The 14,081-nt window shown below is 40.8% G+C and overlaps 1 protein-coding gene across 3 annotated transcripts in view; it reads right to left on the bottom strand.

Moving 5' to 3' along the window:
* Positions 1 to 14,081, bottom strand: part of LOC106652058 (neuronal acetylcholine receptor subunit alpha-7) — a 166,216-nt gene that overhangs the window by 38,051 nt on the left and 114,084 nt on the right. Inside the window, exons 9-10 of one of the 3 annotated variants that reach the window (XM_014370799.2) lie at positions 7,887 to 7,973; positions 1,026 to 1,112 (exon numbers count right to left, since the gene is read on the bottom strand). In XM_014370799.2, coding sequence (XP_014226285.1) covers positions 1,026 to 1,112; positions 7,887 to 7,973 — 174 coding nt within the window. The remainder of the gene's footprint in view (positions 1 to 1,025; positions 1,113 to 7,886; positions 7,974 to 14,081) is intronic. The other 2 variants (XM_014370798.2, XM_014370797.2) reach the window with 2 other exon arrangements.

Here is a 14,081-nt window from a genome sequence, read left to right as displayed (position 1 = left end):
ATGCGTAATTGCTTTTCGAATAAATTTACTTACTGGCTTCGTGCGGCTGCGTGCGCGCGCGCGCGCTGGACAAGCATTCAATTTACGTTTTATCGAAGGTGAAGTTTTTTCGCGTGTACACGCTGCTTGTTCTCATTAGCGTGAGCAATTTTTGAGCGCGAAAAAACCTTAACTCGCGATTACAGTCGTTGAGAAAGAGGTCGAACGAGAGAGTTTAAAGAAACAAAATGAGTAATGCGCAAGTGTTCATTGGGTCAAGGATAAGCCATCGATGCACGATTTAAATTGATCCAATAGTTGTCACAACAATTTTAACATTTTTTTAGCATAATTTACAAGGAACGTTGATCGAATTCTGATCGAGAGAATTCATACAAAATTTATGTCGTGTAGTCTCGAGACTGAAAAGTTTTTTTTTCGCTCCGTTAAGAATTTCCGCGCGCGATATATATGCAGGATGCGGCGCGCGAAACGATTTTGTGCTCTCCCCACTCCCCGAGAATAAACGGCCGATGATGCACATTTTTTACCTGCTCGATTTTATCTTCTTCTCTTTCGTTGTGAAACAATTATGCGAATGTTTGCAGCATAAATTTATATACACATCAATATACACCCATCGAACGTTTGATTGTTTTTGTTTTTACATAATTACACAACAATTATAAATAACAACAATACACTCACGCATGCATACAAGACAAAAAACAAATAAAAACAACATCTCATTCTTTACGCGATCAAAAATATTATTGCATAATCGATTGATGTTTAATTCAAAGCTCTTTACATCATATAGTTTAGGAAAAAAGAATTCAAAGACTCAAGAGAAAAAAGAGAGAAGAGAGCACAAAAGTGACATTGCTTATAACATTATTTCGTAGAATATATACCAGAGAGATGAAGAAAGACAGTATTATAGATACAATAGAAAGAGGAAAATGAAAGTAAAGAAAAAAGAGGAAAACAAAAGAAGAGCGAAAATGAAGAGTGATACGAAAAAATGTTGGCATAAAAGGCGGTACCTAACAAGGGTATAGCGTCGGAGACCTGCGGCAATGTTTCGGCAACGAGATTCAGGAACACCGTCAGCGATAGCAAGATGGTCACTCCTGGAAAACATTAGGTGCATTTCGCACGGATATATATGTGTGGTGGCCCCCATAGCGACAAAAAGATAAGAAAAAAAAAAGTAGCACACGCCGCAACTGAGCTTTTTTCCCACTCGTTTACGACTCAGAGCAGCTTTTCTCAAAAATGTCCAACAAACATAGTAATATGACGTTGGTATTTAAAGCTGCTGCGAGCACAGCTCGAGTTTTTATATACCATATAGTTCCCGCACATAATACGACGATTGCACCGTTGCAGAAATGAAATATAATTTTCTGGATGGGGTCTTGCGTGGCGGAGAGATGAAATATTCACGATAGTTATGAGGCGCGCATCTCGGCATTACATATAACATCGGTTAAAAAAGACTCGAAAGCGTCTCTTTTTTTTTTGCTGTTTTGTATGTACTCGCGCGAGCCTTTATAAAGGTGGATCCGGCTCGCGTTTGCGCGCGCGGCTAAAAGGATGAATTTTCAACTTTTCCAAGAATTATCTTCCTTTTGCTCGACTTTATATTTCCTTTAGATTTTGCCGGCTCCGCTAGCTAGCCTCATGCGCGCGCGCATCTGTTGATAATCGGCTTATACGCAGTGCAAGAGCAAGAGCACAATGCGAAGAAGAAGAAGAAGAGAAAGAAGAGGCATGCAGAGCGTGTATTTTGCTCGCTGCACGCCTCTAATACACATTATTATTAAATTCGCATCGCACGCGGCTCTGTTTCTAGGCGTTTAATTCTCGTTTGACCTAGAATCGAATTTCAGGATGTTTCTTTTTCATCCCGCTGCACGAAATTATGCTCGGAATAAGCTCGTCTAATAAGAGCGCAACGCTATATAAGATGGTCCGATTTTCAGAATCAATTGCTCGAAGCCTGCGTCGAACGCGCCACGACACCAAGGCTATATTTACTTCATCTTCTTCTTGTTCGAGAAAGAGAAAGAGAAAAATAAGCTGAATGTTGTTGAGACAACGTGGTCAAAGTATATAAGCAAGCGCACGAAGGAGTGAGAGAGCGATAGATGCAATTTCATGGAATGAAGAATATTGCCTCGACCAAAGAGAGGCAGGCAGGGTGGGTCGGCACTCGAAAANCCTTGGCTTTGAAGTTGTATGAAGCGAAGTAAAAAAAAAAAAAAAAAAAAAAAGTTAATACCAACGCTGAAATTGGTCGAGAGCTTTTCCAAGTGCTCGCGCTTAAAATATCAAACGAGAAAGTTGCACGCTTGCGGGATTACAAGGAAACTGAGAAAAAGAAAGTGTGTGTGTGAAAAGCGAGGGAGAAAAGTCTTTTTTTTCAAAAAAAAAAAAATAACTCGAAGGATACAATTGTGATAATTGATGAATGTGCTTGATTGCTCGGCGAGTTTCAAAAAGGTATGAACTTTGAAGTTTCGACAATTTTACCCAACAACTCGTTAAATACAGAGACCTTTGTATTTATTCGAAATGGTCTCGATCAGAAAATCTTGGGCACAGCAGCGCAACTTTTGTACAGAGTCAACACTTTGAAGAAAATTTAATTAACTTTGTAAGGAATATTTTCACTGGCTGCAGCTAAATTGAGTCTGACGATTGTTTGTTTGCTGTGTGTTGAATATGTCTATTGCATTTTATTGTGCTTATATAAATGTATATACGCATAGATAGGATGCACACAAGTTTGCCAAGCTGTATAAGAACGAAGAGAGAGAAGATTGTTGAACTTGGGTTACTTAATTGTTTACGTTGCGTTGCTATGTGCCTGTACTACACCGTACTGCACCCGGAGAGATAAGTGCTCCGCAGCCATAAACGTGTATATATATATATAAGCTCGCCGCGCTCACCACTACCAGAGCAGAGCAGCACTTGGCTCCCTGTAGGACGAAAGCTCGACTGCGAGCTCTTCCTTATATTCCGAATATCTTGAGAGGGAGTTTGCCCGTTAACCGCGATTTCGTGCGGTGATTACGAAAAGCTGATTATGTGACGAGCGAAAGATGCGGCGGTGGCGGCACTACTTGCCTCTGAGCTCCATCTATATACGTATTATATATACGACCTGCATACGACCTATACAGTCGAGACAAGGAAACGTTTTTGATTGAAAAATCGATAGATGGACTGTTGCATATTCAGAAAAGATGGGATTCCTGTTTCACGTGGAAATCTTCCGAACGTGACAAACGGAAAAAATTCTCTGCATGGCCGGGCGCACATTTCCCGGTTAATTTAATTATGCTCGGACTGCGGCGGCAGTTCAGAGGAAACGCCGCACACGTGACGATGACAGCACGTTGGAAAAATGTACAAGTTCAAATCTTACGAAGAATTAGCTTTTATTATTTAAGAATTATTTATTTACTTTTTTTTCCTTGCAATGTCATTTTCGCGATAAATCGACTTTCTTGTAAAGACAGCCGAGCTATTGAATAGAGAATAAATGTGAGCATTGTGCGCGTGTAATACGAAGCAAAAAAAAAAAAAAAGGTACCAGCGGGTCTGTGTATATATACGGAGAGTTAAAGCGAAGTATAAGAAGAAAAAAAAACGACAAGCTCTCTAATTCAGAGCTGTGTTGGTACGCCACATTGCAACGGAGGCAGGAGCAAGCTCAGTACACTGGCGTGGCAGCTTCATCCAGTTAGCCACGCGGAATTACGACTCGACGCCGAGAGAGAGAGAGAGAGAGAAATCTCGTTTTCTCCCTCATCGACTACAGAGAGGACCCGCGGCGGGGAGTTAAGGATCTTTCCAAGATATCTGGTCGACTTTCTTTCCTTTCCTCTCTCTTGGGGGAAAATGACTCAACAGGCGTATTTTTTTGCTGTTGTTGCGGATACCGATGATGATGACCATCGACCTCTTTTCATTTCTTTTCTTTATTCTCGCTCTCTTGCGCGTTTTATACATGTCCAAAGATATCGAGTTTATCATGAGGGAACGGCTAAACGGCAAACTTTGCGCGTTTTCCGTATACGCCTACGAATATGTTTAAATTTTTTGTTCTCCATCAGAAATTATTCTACTTTTTCTAAAAAATTAAAAGTATATCAGACAAATTCCTTAGACTCGAAAAAGTTGAAAAATTTATAGTAACGTTAAGGAACATAAAATCGAGCTGAACTGGAAGATAATCGTGAATCGTTGTGTATTCGCTGCCTACAACATTTGATTAAAAAGGCATTTTCCTTGAATTCTAAGCCTTATATGCTAAGAAAGTTATGAATAACTTGATTTATGAATTATTTAATTATGAAACTTATTGATAATAATTAATTTGTATCAATTATAACGAGGAAGAAATATGTACAAGAAATTCATTCGTGCAGAAAAATTCGAAAATATTAAATTCCTAAAATATAAAATTTTTCACAAATTAATTTTTCTTCCACCCATGTCACGAATAAATTAACCTCTGTAATTATCGATCGAGTGGTCAGAACGTATGTAACGTCTGTTCTCCAATCTGCCAATTAATAACGTGTTTTTTCGATAGAGAAAAAGTTCGGACACTATCGTAAAGAAACGTCAAAGTGATGTATATTTTCGCAAAAAGTCTTATTTGTTATTCATCTAAATGTGCTTATTTATTATCGTGTTTTTTGTATATATATTTGAGTCTTAGAGTAGTGAAATTAATTCGTCAGTATATGATGTCGAGTTATATCGTATATTATATTACCTACAGTGCAGATATACTATGAGGGGTTCGTTACAGGAATTATAATAAATTAGAATAGAAAAAATTTAATTTGTATAGAATAGCAAATCAATCGGATGTATTATATAAAATTTAACACGATCTGCGGTGTTGATATTGCAAACTATGATGTCAAAAGTATGGATTAAATATAATATATGTTGCTAGCTATAGATCAGAAATAGTTTTATATATAATAGCAATAAATAATGTAATATGAGTAATATTAGAAGATATGGTGACTCAAGCCTCCATGAAAATTTATAACAATATAATAATGGATGTATAGCGGTATACAAGTCTACTTGTACTATTATATAATACAGTATATGATTGTTTGTTTGTTAATTTTAATTATTTTTCAATATATCATTTAGTTATGCATCAGTTTAGCTTGTTCATTTTAACTTTATAGTGTTTTATTCGTTATATTATAATCTTTGTGCAGTGCATTGAATTGATTTATCCTCATAGCAGAGCCTCCTAGACTAGCCTCCTAGACAGTATAACAATGCGATGGCCAATAAACAATTGCTCTTCTTAGTTTCTTGACTGCGTCCATGAAATTTTCTTCTGTATCTAAAGTTTTTTTTCGTACATGTAACAAAGTATTTCCATAGTTGTACAAAAAATTCGTAAATGCAAATACCGACCAATCTCTTCTCTCGTATCGCATTTTTCTTTCACCTCTTCATACAAAGGTGTGTTTTCGAGTACGTGTGTGCTGAGTTCATGATATATAGCAGGAAAAGTAACTTATTTAAACAGTAGACTTGTCGAAAAAAAATAACAATAAACAATTCATATGTAAAAAAAATCTATGTATACACGGACTTCATTGGTATTGTAATGAAAAAAGAAGCCACTGTACCTCGATTAAGGAAACATTAACCCTGCATAATTTCCGGCCAATTATCTACGAAATAAATATAATGATAGTCGGTGGTATCCGCATAATATAAGCCGAAACCGCAAAGGGACGCGCTCGCTTGGCTCGCGGTCAAAATGCAAAATCTTTCCCGGTCGTAGTCGTACTCTACGCTAGCTTATCCGCGATTAACGCCAAAAATTCTCACACCCCTCCGCCGAGTATAACCCATTACGTGCTCGCGCCTTGCAAATGCAGGGAAATGGCCATTTTATATATCCGTACGACACTATGGCAGTGCTGCGATGGCGTATATAATCTGCGCGTTATAATCTGAATAATTTCGTCTTTCTGTTGGAACACGAGGCGAGGGTATTTAAGCTCGTTGTAATCTTAGTCTCTCTTTTTATTTTCATTGAAACTTTCAATGAGCTCTGACGCGTTCGAGGAAACTTATAACTGCCGGAATAATTGTATTATCGTGGCAGCCGAGCTTCTCTCTGTGTTCGACGAACTAAAGTATCGGTACCCTCGGCGTCGTAAAATCATCCACGTGCTTCGAGCGAGGAGGGAAAAAAGACAGCCGCACCGAGAAGCTTTATAATGAAAAAATATGTGTCAACTTCAGCGTACACGCGCACACTTTCAGGCGAGAAAAGCTCGTATACGGATATTATACGCGATACATAACCGCACAACGAACCAGTTCTCGCACGCGCGCGGCGTCTGGGAATGAGCGCGACGGCGACGCGTAATTCCAAATAAAAAGTATGTGTTTGCACTCGGTGTTTAATTTTTCCAGCCTTTGTTTTGCCTTTCGAGCTGTCGGGGAAGAATAAAAAAAAATATATATAACTTTCGATTGTACGTTGAAAAAAAAAGAGTATGAACTGTTGCGCGTTGCATTTGTCACGTGTATGGAAGGAATAAAGGGTTTCTATTTTAATAGTGTCAACGAGAAGTAAATATGTACGCAAAAGTGGAGGAAAAATAGGAAGTCAAAAAACTGAGCGCAAAATAGCCGATGTGAAATCTTGAAATTTTCTGTTAGCCGAAAAGGCTCGGACACGATTGTAAAATTTGCTTGCGAGTGCATCTGAGTTTGAATTTTTTTCTTAGATAAAAAATCATAATAATAATTATATATAAAAAAAAAAAAAAAACGAGTACTAACTGACTTGTGTGTGTGTGTTGTTTTGTTTGCTTCTCTTTTGACAAACTAATGAGGAAAAATGCGATAGTATTTTAGTATAATATACATCATTTCTTATATTATTACATCATGTTTACGTCGCCATTTCCTCGTCGATATACACCGCTGGAACATCGATCAACGTTGAATAAATTCGATTTATCAAATTGACAGATAACCACGGTATAAGATTCGGTTTTCCTAAAAACCCCTGCGTAAAAGCGAGATTTCATTTGTACACGTATACAGACTGCTCTCGGAGCTTCGTTCGCAAACGCGCGCAGGCGACACGAAAAAGCTCGCCGTTATTCTGATAAATAGCTTTGGGCTGCGCTCGTAATCCAAATGGTATACATACGAATTTCGTGAAAAACAGAGAGAAAAGCGAGTACGGCTTGTTTTATTTTCTTACTCTCGTCGAGAGAGAGAGAGAGAGACATCCGTACACGCGACAAGGTTGATTATTTTACAATTTTTATAAAAGAGAATTTAGATTTTGGAGTGACGAGCGCAGAAGCTAATTCGAAAGTGTCTCAACGTACAAATGAAACACGCTTCGGGTATTGTACAAACATACATAAGTATATATAATATACATACGCAGAGAGAGAAGTGGGGTGGATGCTCGTTATATTCCTGTTCGATTCACCGCTTTGTATATGCACACTCGTAGGATGTATTTATACATAGATAGGTGTACAAAGGTAAACGCGACTATTCACACACATCACAAGTGTAAATAAGAGTGTGAACGAGAGAATAGGACATAATAAAAAGGAAAACACATTGGGTATAGACAGTAGACAGCCAGAGTTAATACATATATAATGTATATATAGACGTGGGACGGGCACAAAACACATACATATATAAAGAGAGAGAGAGAGTTTAAACAGTAGAGTTATATTATGTCTATACACACAGGATACGAAATTTTGGACAGTGAGATAAAGTAGAGAGATTATAGAGATGTTAGAGAGGCAAGCAGTTGGAATTGTATGTTAGGATTGAGAGAGAGAGACTGTGGGTACCTATCAGAGGCACTGCATCCGAGGTCGTCGGCATACTCTCGGCCACGAGGTTCAGGAAGACTGTCAGCGACAGCAGGATCGTCACCCCTGAGAGGATTGCACAATTTGAGATGAAAAACGTCGAGGTGAGACTTAAATACCACTGATACAATTATATTTGTTGTTGTTTTTTAATTTACTTTGCATTGCTTTTTTCGTCGCATATATCGAAGATTTATTATATAATACTTGTTATTTTGCTTTCAGGCGGTACATCGTTGAATTGTTTGAAACGATAACAGTTTGATTGGAGGCAAAAAAATTTCTTGGCCTAATTTTTGTTCGGTTCTTTTACTCCATACCGCCCATAGGGACAATGGGCTAATAACACTGTGAAAAAGTCATCGCGTGTGTACGTGTGCCACTCTTTCTCACAATTAACATCAAGTGCATACACACATCGACACACACACAGCCGCAGATGTTGTACGAGATGCAGAAATAAGCCCTATAACGACGTACAGCACGTCGACGCGTACAATAGACGTAAGAGCTGCCTAAAGAAATTCGGCACTGACAAAAACAAAGAGTCGACGAGTAAAAAAGCTTCAATGGAAAAAGAACTCTACTCTCGAGTCGTTAGCTCGTGCACGTTGCATTATACTTACGCAGAGGTGTACGCGAGCAAGAGAAATACATACAATAAATGAAATGCGGGTGCGCGATGTATATAACATACAAAGTGTCGACAGCGACGCATCGGGGTCAAGATACAAGCGCGCGCGCGAAATATCCACGCGAGGAAATAAAATTACAAAAAAAAAGGTCAGGGTCTGAACGGGGGGCGGATCGAGTCACGCGCGTACGTTCGAAAATTTCACCGACAAAGTAGTTTCGCGAATTTTTGTAATTTCGAGCAACACCTTATCGCTACAGCAGTCGTACAATGTAATTGATCGATCGCTGCCGCACGATCGATCGCGGCCGAGCTGCCTCTAATTTTTCGCCCAGCTTCGAAGCTATCTTTGCGTTTTGCTCGACATGCTCATTTGTGCCTCCAGACACGTAGCGACACTTCAATCATTTCGACGTGCACTGCAGCGGTGCACATCGCGAGCGGTGTATCGTATATATAAACATTCGCACGGTTATACCACGTACATAACACACGCTGCGCATTTGTGTCACTAAATCAAGCTCGTGTGTATGCCACGCGTCGGAGCACAGGTGAAACTCGAAGCTCGTGTATATACGTACACGCGCCTAGCTCGCGTAATGTACTTTCAAACTAATTAGCAGTAGACCTACGCGTGCATAAATATATATATAAATATATCAGTGGGTATGCGTGTACGGACTGCAATAGAGAGCTAGAGAGAGCGAGATATAGGCAAAAGGCATCCGTGTGAGACAATGGAATAGCCGAGCAATTAGCTCCTTACGCGCGCTAGACTACCAGTTGAAACTGTATGTATATAGCCCACACGGATGCACTGGGCTAGCTACCTACGGCACTCGACCGTACTGCAAGCTCCAATTAGCTCGTCCACTGTAAATTGCGACTTGATTTTGGACGATACACCCGACTATGTGCCTACGTCCTACATCTCGTTCTGTTGTATGTGTGTGTGTGTGTGTGCACGTGGAAGCGCATCACACGGCCGCAGTTGCCATGCTGATTAATTTACGAGTCGATTATTATGGAAATAAGATTTCGATGCGGATCGCGCACCGAGTGCAGCTCCAGCCAAACGAATCGAATTTCATCAGCTGCCTGACGATTTTTCAAGGGATGCCATCAACGGCGTCAGCCTGTTCGGCCCGATGGGCTACTCGTGCGTGACGATGAAACTCCACGAAGCGTCATAAATTTTGCAATTATCGCCCGCGAGCGTTGATATTTAATCGACTTCCGAGAGATGGCTAATGGGCTCGCGTGTGCTCGGATAGACTGTCGCGAAAATACACATACCACGCCGTAGAACGACGAAATTCGAAATAATTGTTAAATTTCACCCTCGATTTGCTGCTCGTTCGCGAAAGCACACAAGAAAAAAAGCCCAAAGAGAAAGATAAAACTCGAGGACGGTCATCAAGCGCCAAGTACCAAGTCGTTATCGAGTGAAACGACTCTTGAAAAACATTCATCGCCGCTCCCAAAATGAAAAGCTCCGTTATCGTCGAGCGAGCCGAGGCATTTAAATGTTCCCGACCGGCTCGATTCCGTAATTATACAGGCCGATATACGTGCGCAAAAATTTCCAAATATAACGAGTTGAGAGTTATTGATCATAAAACTTAGTCATGCCCATGAACAGGCTGCATAAAGCTCGCGTATCAATCAATCAATCAATGTATCCGTATACGATCGTGCGAGCACACACGAATTTCATTCCACGACACATTGAGCTTGACTCTTATGCTGCGTTGATTATTATTATTATTAATATCATAAGCCGTAAAAGTAAAAATGTGCACCGGCGAAATATGTTATTTCGTGCCCCAACGGCTCAGTCATAACGAACCAAGTTTACTCTGAACAACTCGTCATATTCTATACATGACGCGTATAAAAAGTTTACGACGAGTAAAAAAAAAAATTTGATCGGCCGCGGAAACAATTTCACTCGTCATTTGGCAGGCATTAGTATTTTTTCATTGCACTCGCGTGGCGCGATAAGTACTTATAAAAGTACAAAAGATGGGGCGCTGATTTTTATACGTATGAAAATTACTCCGTATTTTATTGCTCCGAGCGCGACAGAGCGAATCTCGCATCAAAACACGTGAAAGCCCCTCATTAAAAACGCCCAAAATGAGAATTTTCGAGTACACATTATCCAAGTATAAAGTCGGTCGACTTATACTTTACACGAAAGTTGGCCCAAAACTGGCGACTCTGTAATACGTGTAACAATAAATCCAACTCTCTCGCTCTCTATCACGTATTCTCGTGGCCGCCTATATGTGGATTTCAGCTTCGATGTTTGTCTTCAGTTTCGGCCAGTTTCGGTTGGCCAACTTTGCACGTGGCTTGTGTTGCTTCAAAAGCTCGCGCTGCCCTGCATACACACATACACACACACACACACACGCGCGCGCGATATATATACAAAATAGCTCGATCGATACTATGCAATGTGGCCAAGGCAATAGGCCACTGTATCCCCATGCCGAAAACCTTCCCTTTATTGCCCCTTGTAAAGTTTCACCGAGGCTCCATAGTTGTCAAAGAGAGGGCCTATATAGTACCAAGTCAAAGACTATACGCACGTATATAGTCGAGCCGTTATGAAACATAACACTCCTCTCTCAGACTTTACAATTGTGGAAATGAGCATAGCGTGTGGACGATTTCAATTGTCCATAGTGCACGATATGGGCCTCGCACTGCTGCTGTATCTATAAACAGAAACACAGGCAGCTGACTCGGGCTCGATTATTAAATTTTATTGTAATCGATTCGGGTTTTCGATTCTCTACATCTCTCTTTCTCGGCGTATTATGAGTTTGATGCATACAAATACCGACACTTACACAAAAGAATTATTATTATTATTATTAAAGATTGTAATTGTACGACGCGATCGATCGACGTTTTAACGATGCCAATTAAAAGCGAATATGTTTGTAAGTTCTCGGTTCAGCAACAAAGTATTATATATATAACATAAGAAAAGAAACGGTCACTTCTTTTTACCTCCGGCTTTTTCTTCTTACTCCGCGCTCGCGAGCTTTGTCAATTAAAAGCGTACCGAATGAAAAAAAAAAGCGAGATGGAAGAGCGGAAAAGAATCGGTGCTCGCGCGCGCGCACATTTTCGAGAGACTTTATAAAATTTTCCCGCAGACATAAATCCTGGCAATTACGATCGTATAACTTTGAATCACTTCGAGCGAGCGAGCGAGCGAAAAGAGTTGGATCCGCTGACAAAAAGCAAGTTGAAAGCTCGAACTCGGCGCAAACCCGATATTTCGGAGGCTACCCAGGCAGGCAGGCAGGCAGGCAACGAGAAAGGAGAAAAAGCGATGGATTGCAAAAATAAATAGAAAAAAGAGAAAGAGAGAGAGAGAGAGTACGCGGCGAGCTTTCGGCCGTATACGCGCGCAGCACTTGCGAGGTGAGTGAAACATTTGAAGGTTTTTTTTTACTGATGAAAGAACTGCGGAATTTTCATCCATTCTCCGTTTCTCTGTCAGATTCGATTTGCTTCTCTTTTTCTTTTTTATTTTTTCGGTTCGTTCTGTCACCTCTCACGCCTTGCTGGACTTTGAACGATTTTCCTTTATTCACTTCGATCGAAGCGTTACGCGTGCGCGAGCTCGCGCAATGTAATGCGACCTACGATAGGGTCGCAACAAAGATTATTATTATTTATCTCGCAGCAAAGCGACCCGCATATCGCGAGAGAGGCAGAGACTGCAGATTGATTCTTCGTACGAAAATATACGCGTCCAGTAGTGGCACTTATGTAACGAAAAAAAAAAAAAGAAAAAAAAAAGACAAAAAAAAAACGAAAAAAAGCGTGCGCGAAAGCGACGCCCGAGAATCGTTTTCTTCCTCCTCGTGGCGCATTAGAAGCTCTCCGAGCTGGTAAACTTATGAGCTCGAACCCTCGGCGAAAAAACTTTTTGTTCCATTCGTCGGTCTATATACTTTATAAGTCGGAGGGGGAGGGCGCGCGCGCGCTCGCTCGAGCTCCCCCCAACGATGGAGATTGTTTTTCTTCTCTCAACTTTCTTTATTTTTCTTCGTCAGCTATACATAAACATTCGCATGCACTCGCTACGGATGGATTTCGAATCTTTAAACAGTTCTTCGCAGCAGCAGCTGCTGGAGCGAAGAGAAAAAGAAAGAAGAAGGCGGAGACCGCGCGGCAAGCTTGAGAATTTAACGTCGCGCGGAGCAGTCTCCGCGAAAGCTGCTTACCGAGGCAGCAACGAAAAAATGACAAGAGCTTTCGAATTTGAACATATTTTACAGAAAAATGTTTATGTGTTCTATCAATCGATCAATGTCGATTTGACAATGATGAATAAATTTGCCTATCTCTCGGGCTCTCGTGCTATTTTCTTTTTCTCGCGCGCGAGTTCGTTTCTTTTTTTTTTTCTTTCACCTCCTAAACTGACAAATCTTGCACCCCGCTCCCGCGCGAATAATGTGGAGCTATTCGCAGCAGCAGCGCCACTACATGGTGACTGGAGTGAGAGAGAGAGAGAGAGAGATCAGGTTGAACGCGTCATCGAGCACGTATACGAACGCAAGAGGAATTTCTAATATAAGACGCGTGCGGTTTTCGCGCGCGCGCAAGAGGCAAAACCCATTTGCGAAACGTTGCGAGGCGTTAGAAGCGGCTGAGAGAACTTTTTGTCAGCTGCGTATCCGGTGAACCGTACGCTTAGTCATCGATTGAATCGAGCTGCTGCTGCTGCTGCTTCGAGTTTATGCTTGCCCTCGCATAGCTGGGGAGCGAGCAAAAATGACTTTGTTCGACGTAGAGCTCTCCCGAACTTTGTTCTGCTCGTTGTCAAAATTATGTTGAGCTTTTGCTATCGTTTTGAGAGACTGATTGCTAAAGAGAACGAAATGGCCGTGGTTTCGAAAACGTACTATATACTCGGGACACATGGACGCGTTCGATTCGATTCGATCCGCGATATGGCTTCGTGACCCATTCAAAGTTTTCATTTTAGTTTTCCCGCGGTGAATATCAGTCGTGCGACTGCTGCTGCTGTACAATGTACACGTACGTGCATGCGATGTAGTTGTATTTATACAGGAGCTCCGATAGCAGTTGATGTTTTGATGAACGATCGAGGCAAAAACGCTTGTACAGTCGCTTTTCTTCATGCGGCGAGCCGCCACAACACCCAAGTGACTATTCATACCATCCATGCTCGCATTCGTGTTTGCAACACACAACACAACACACGCCCACACGCGAGCTCGTGTTTTCACAGTAAATCGTGATATTCAATTTTCGCTGTTATCGTTTCAAGTAAATAATTATTTTGCCTCGCATGAACCAAGTATTATTCTCGCAATGCTTGTGCGCATTCAAGAGTGCACATTTTGATGTTTCCAACCATTTTGCTGTATTCCTCTTATTATTTTCCGGCGCGCACGATTCGTGCGGCCATTGCAGAAACCAACAATTACAATAATCGCAGCAAATTAAAATATGAAAATAATAATCATGTAATCTTGCTCATCTAA

Source organism: Trichogramma pretiosum, unplaced genomic scaffold, assembly GCF_000599845.2.
Source record: "Trichogramma pretiosum strain Unisexual culture from Peru unplaced genomic scaffold, Tpre_2.0 scaffold13, whole genome shotgun sequence".
NCBI classification, from domain to species: Eukaryota; Metazoa; Arthropoda; class Insecta; order Hymenoptera; family Trichogrammatidae; genus Trichogramma; species Trichogramma pretiosum.
This window is presented reverse-complemented; position numbering and strand designations above follow the sequence as displayed.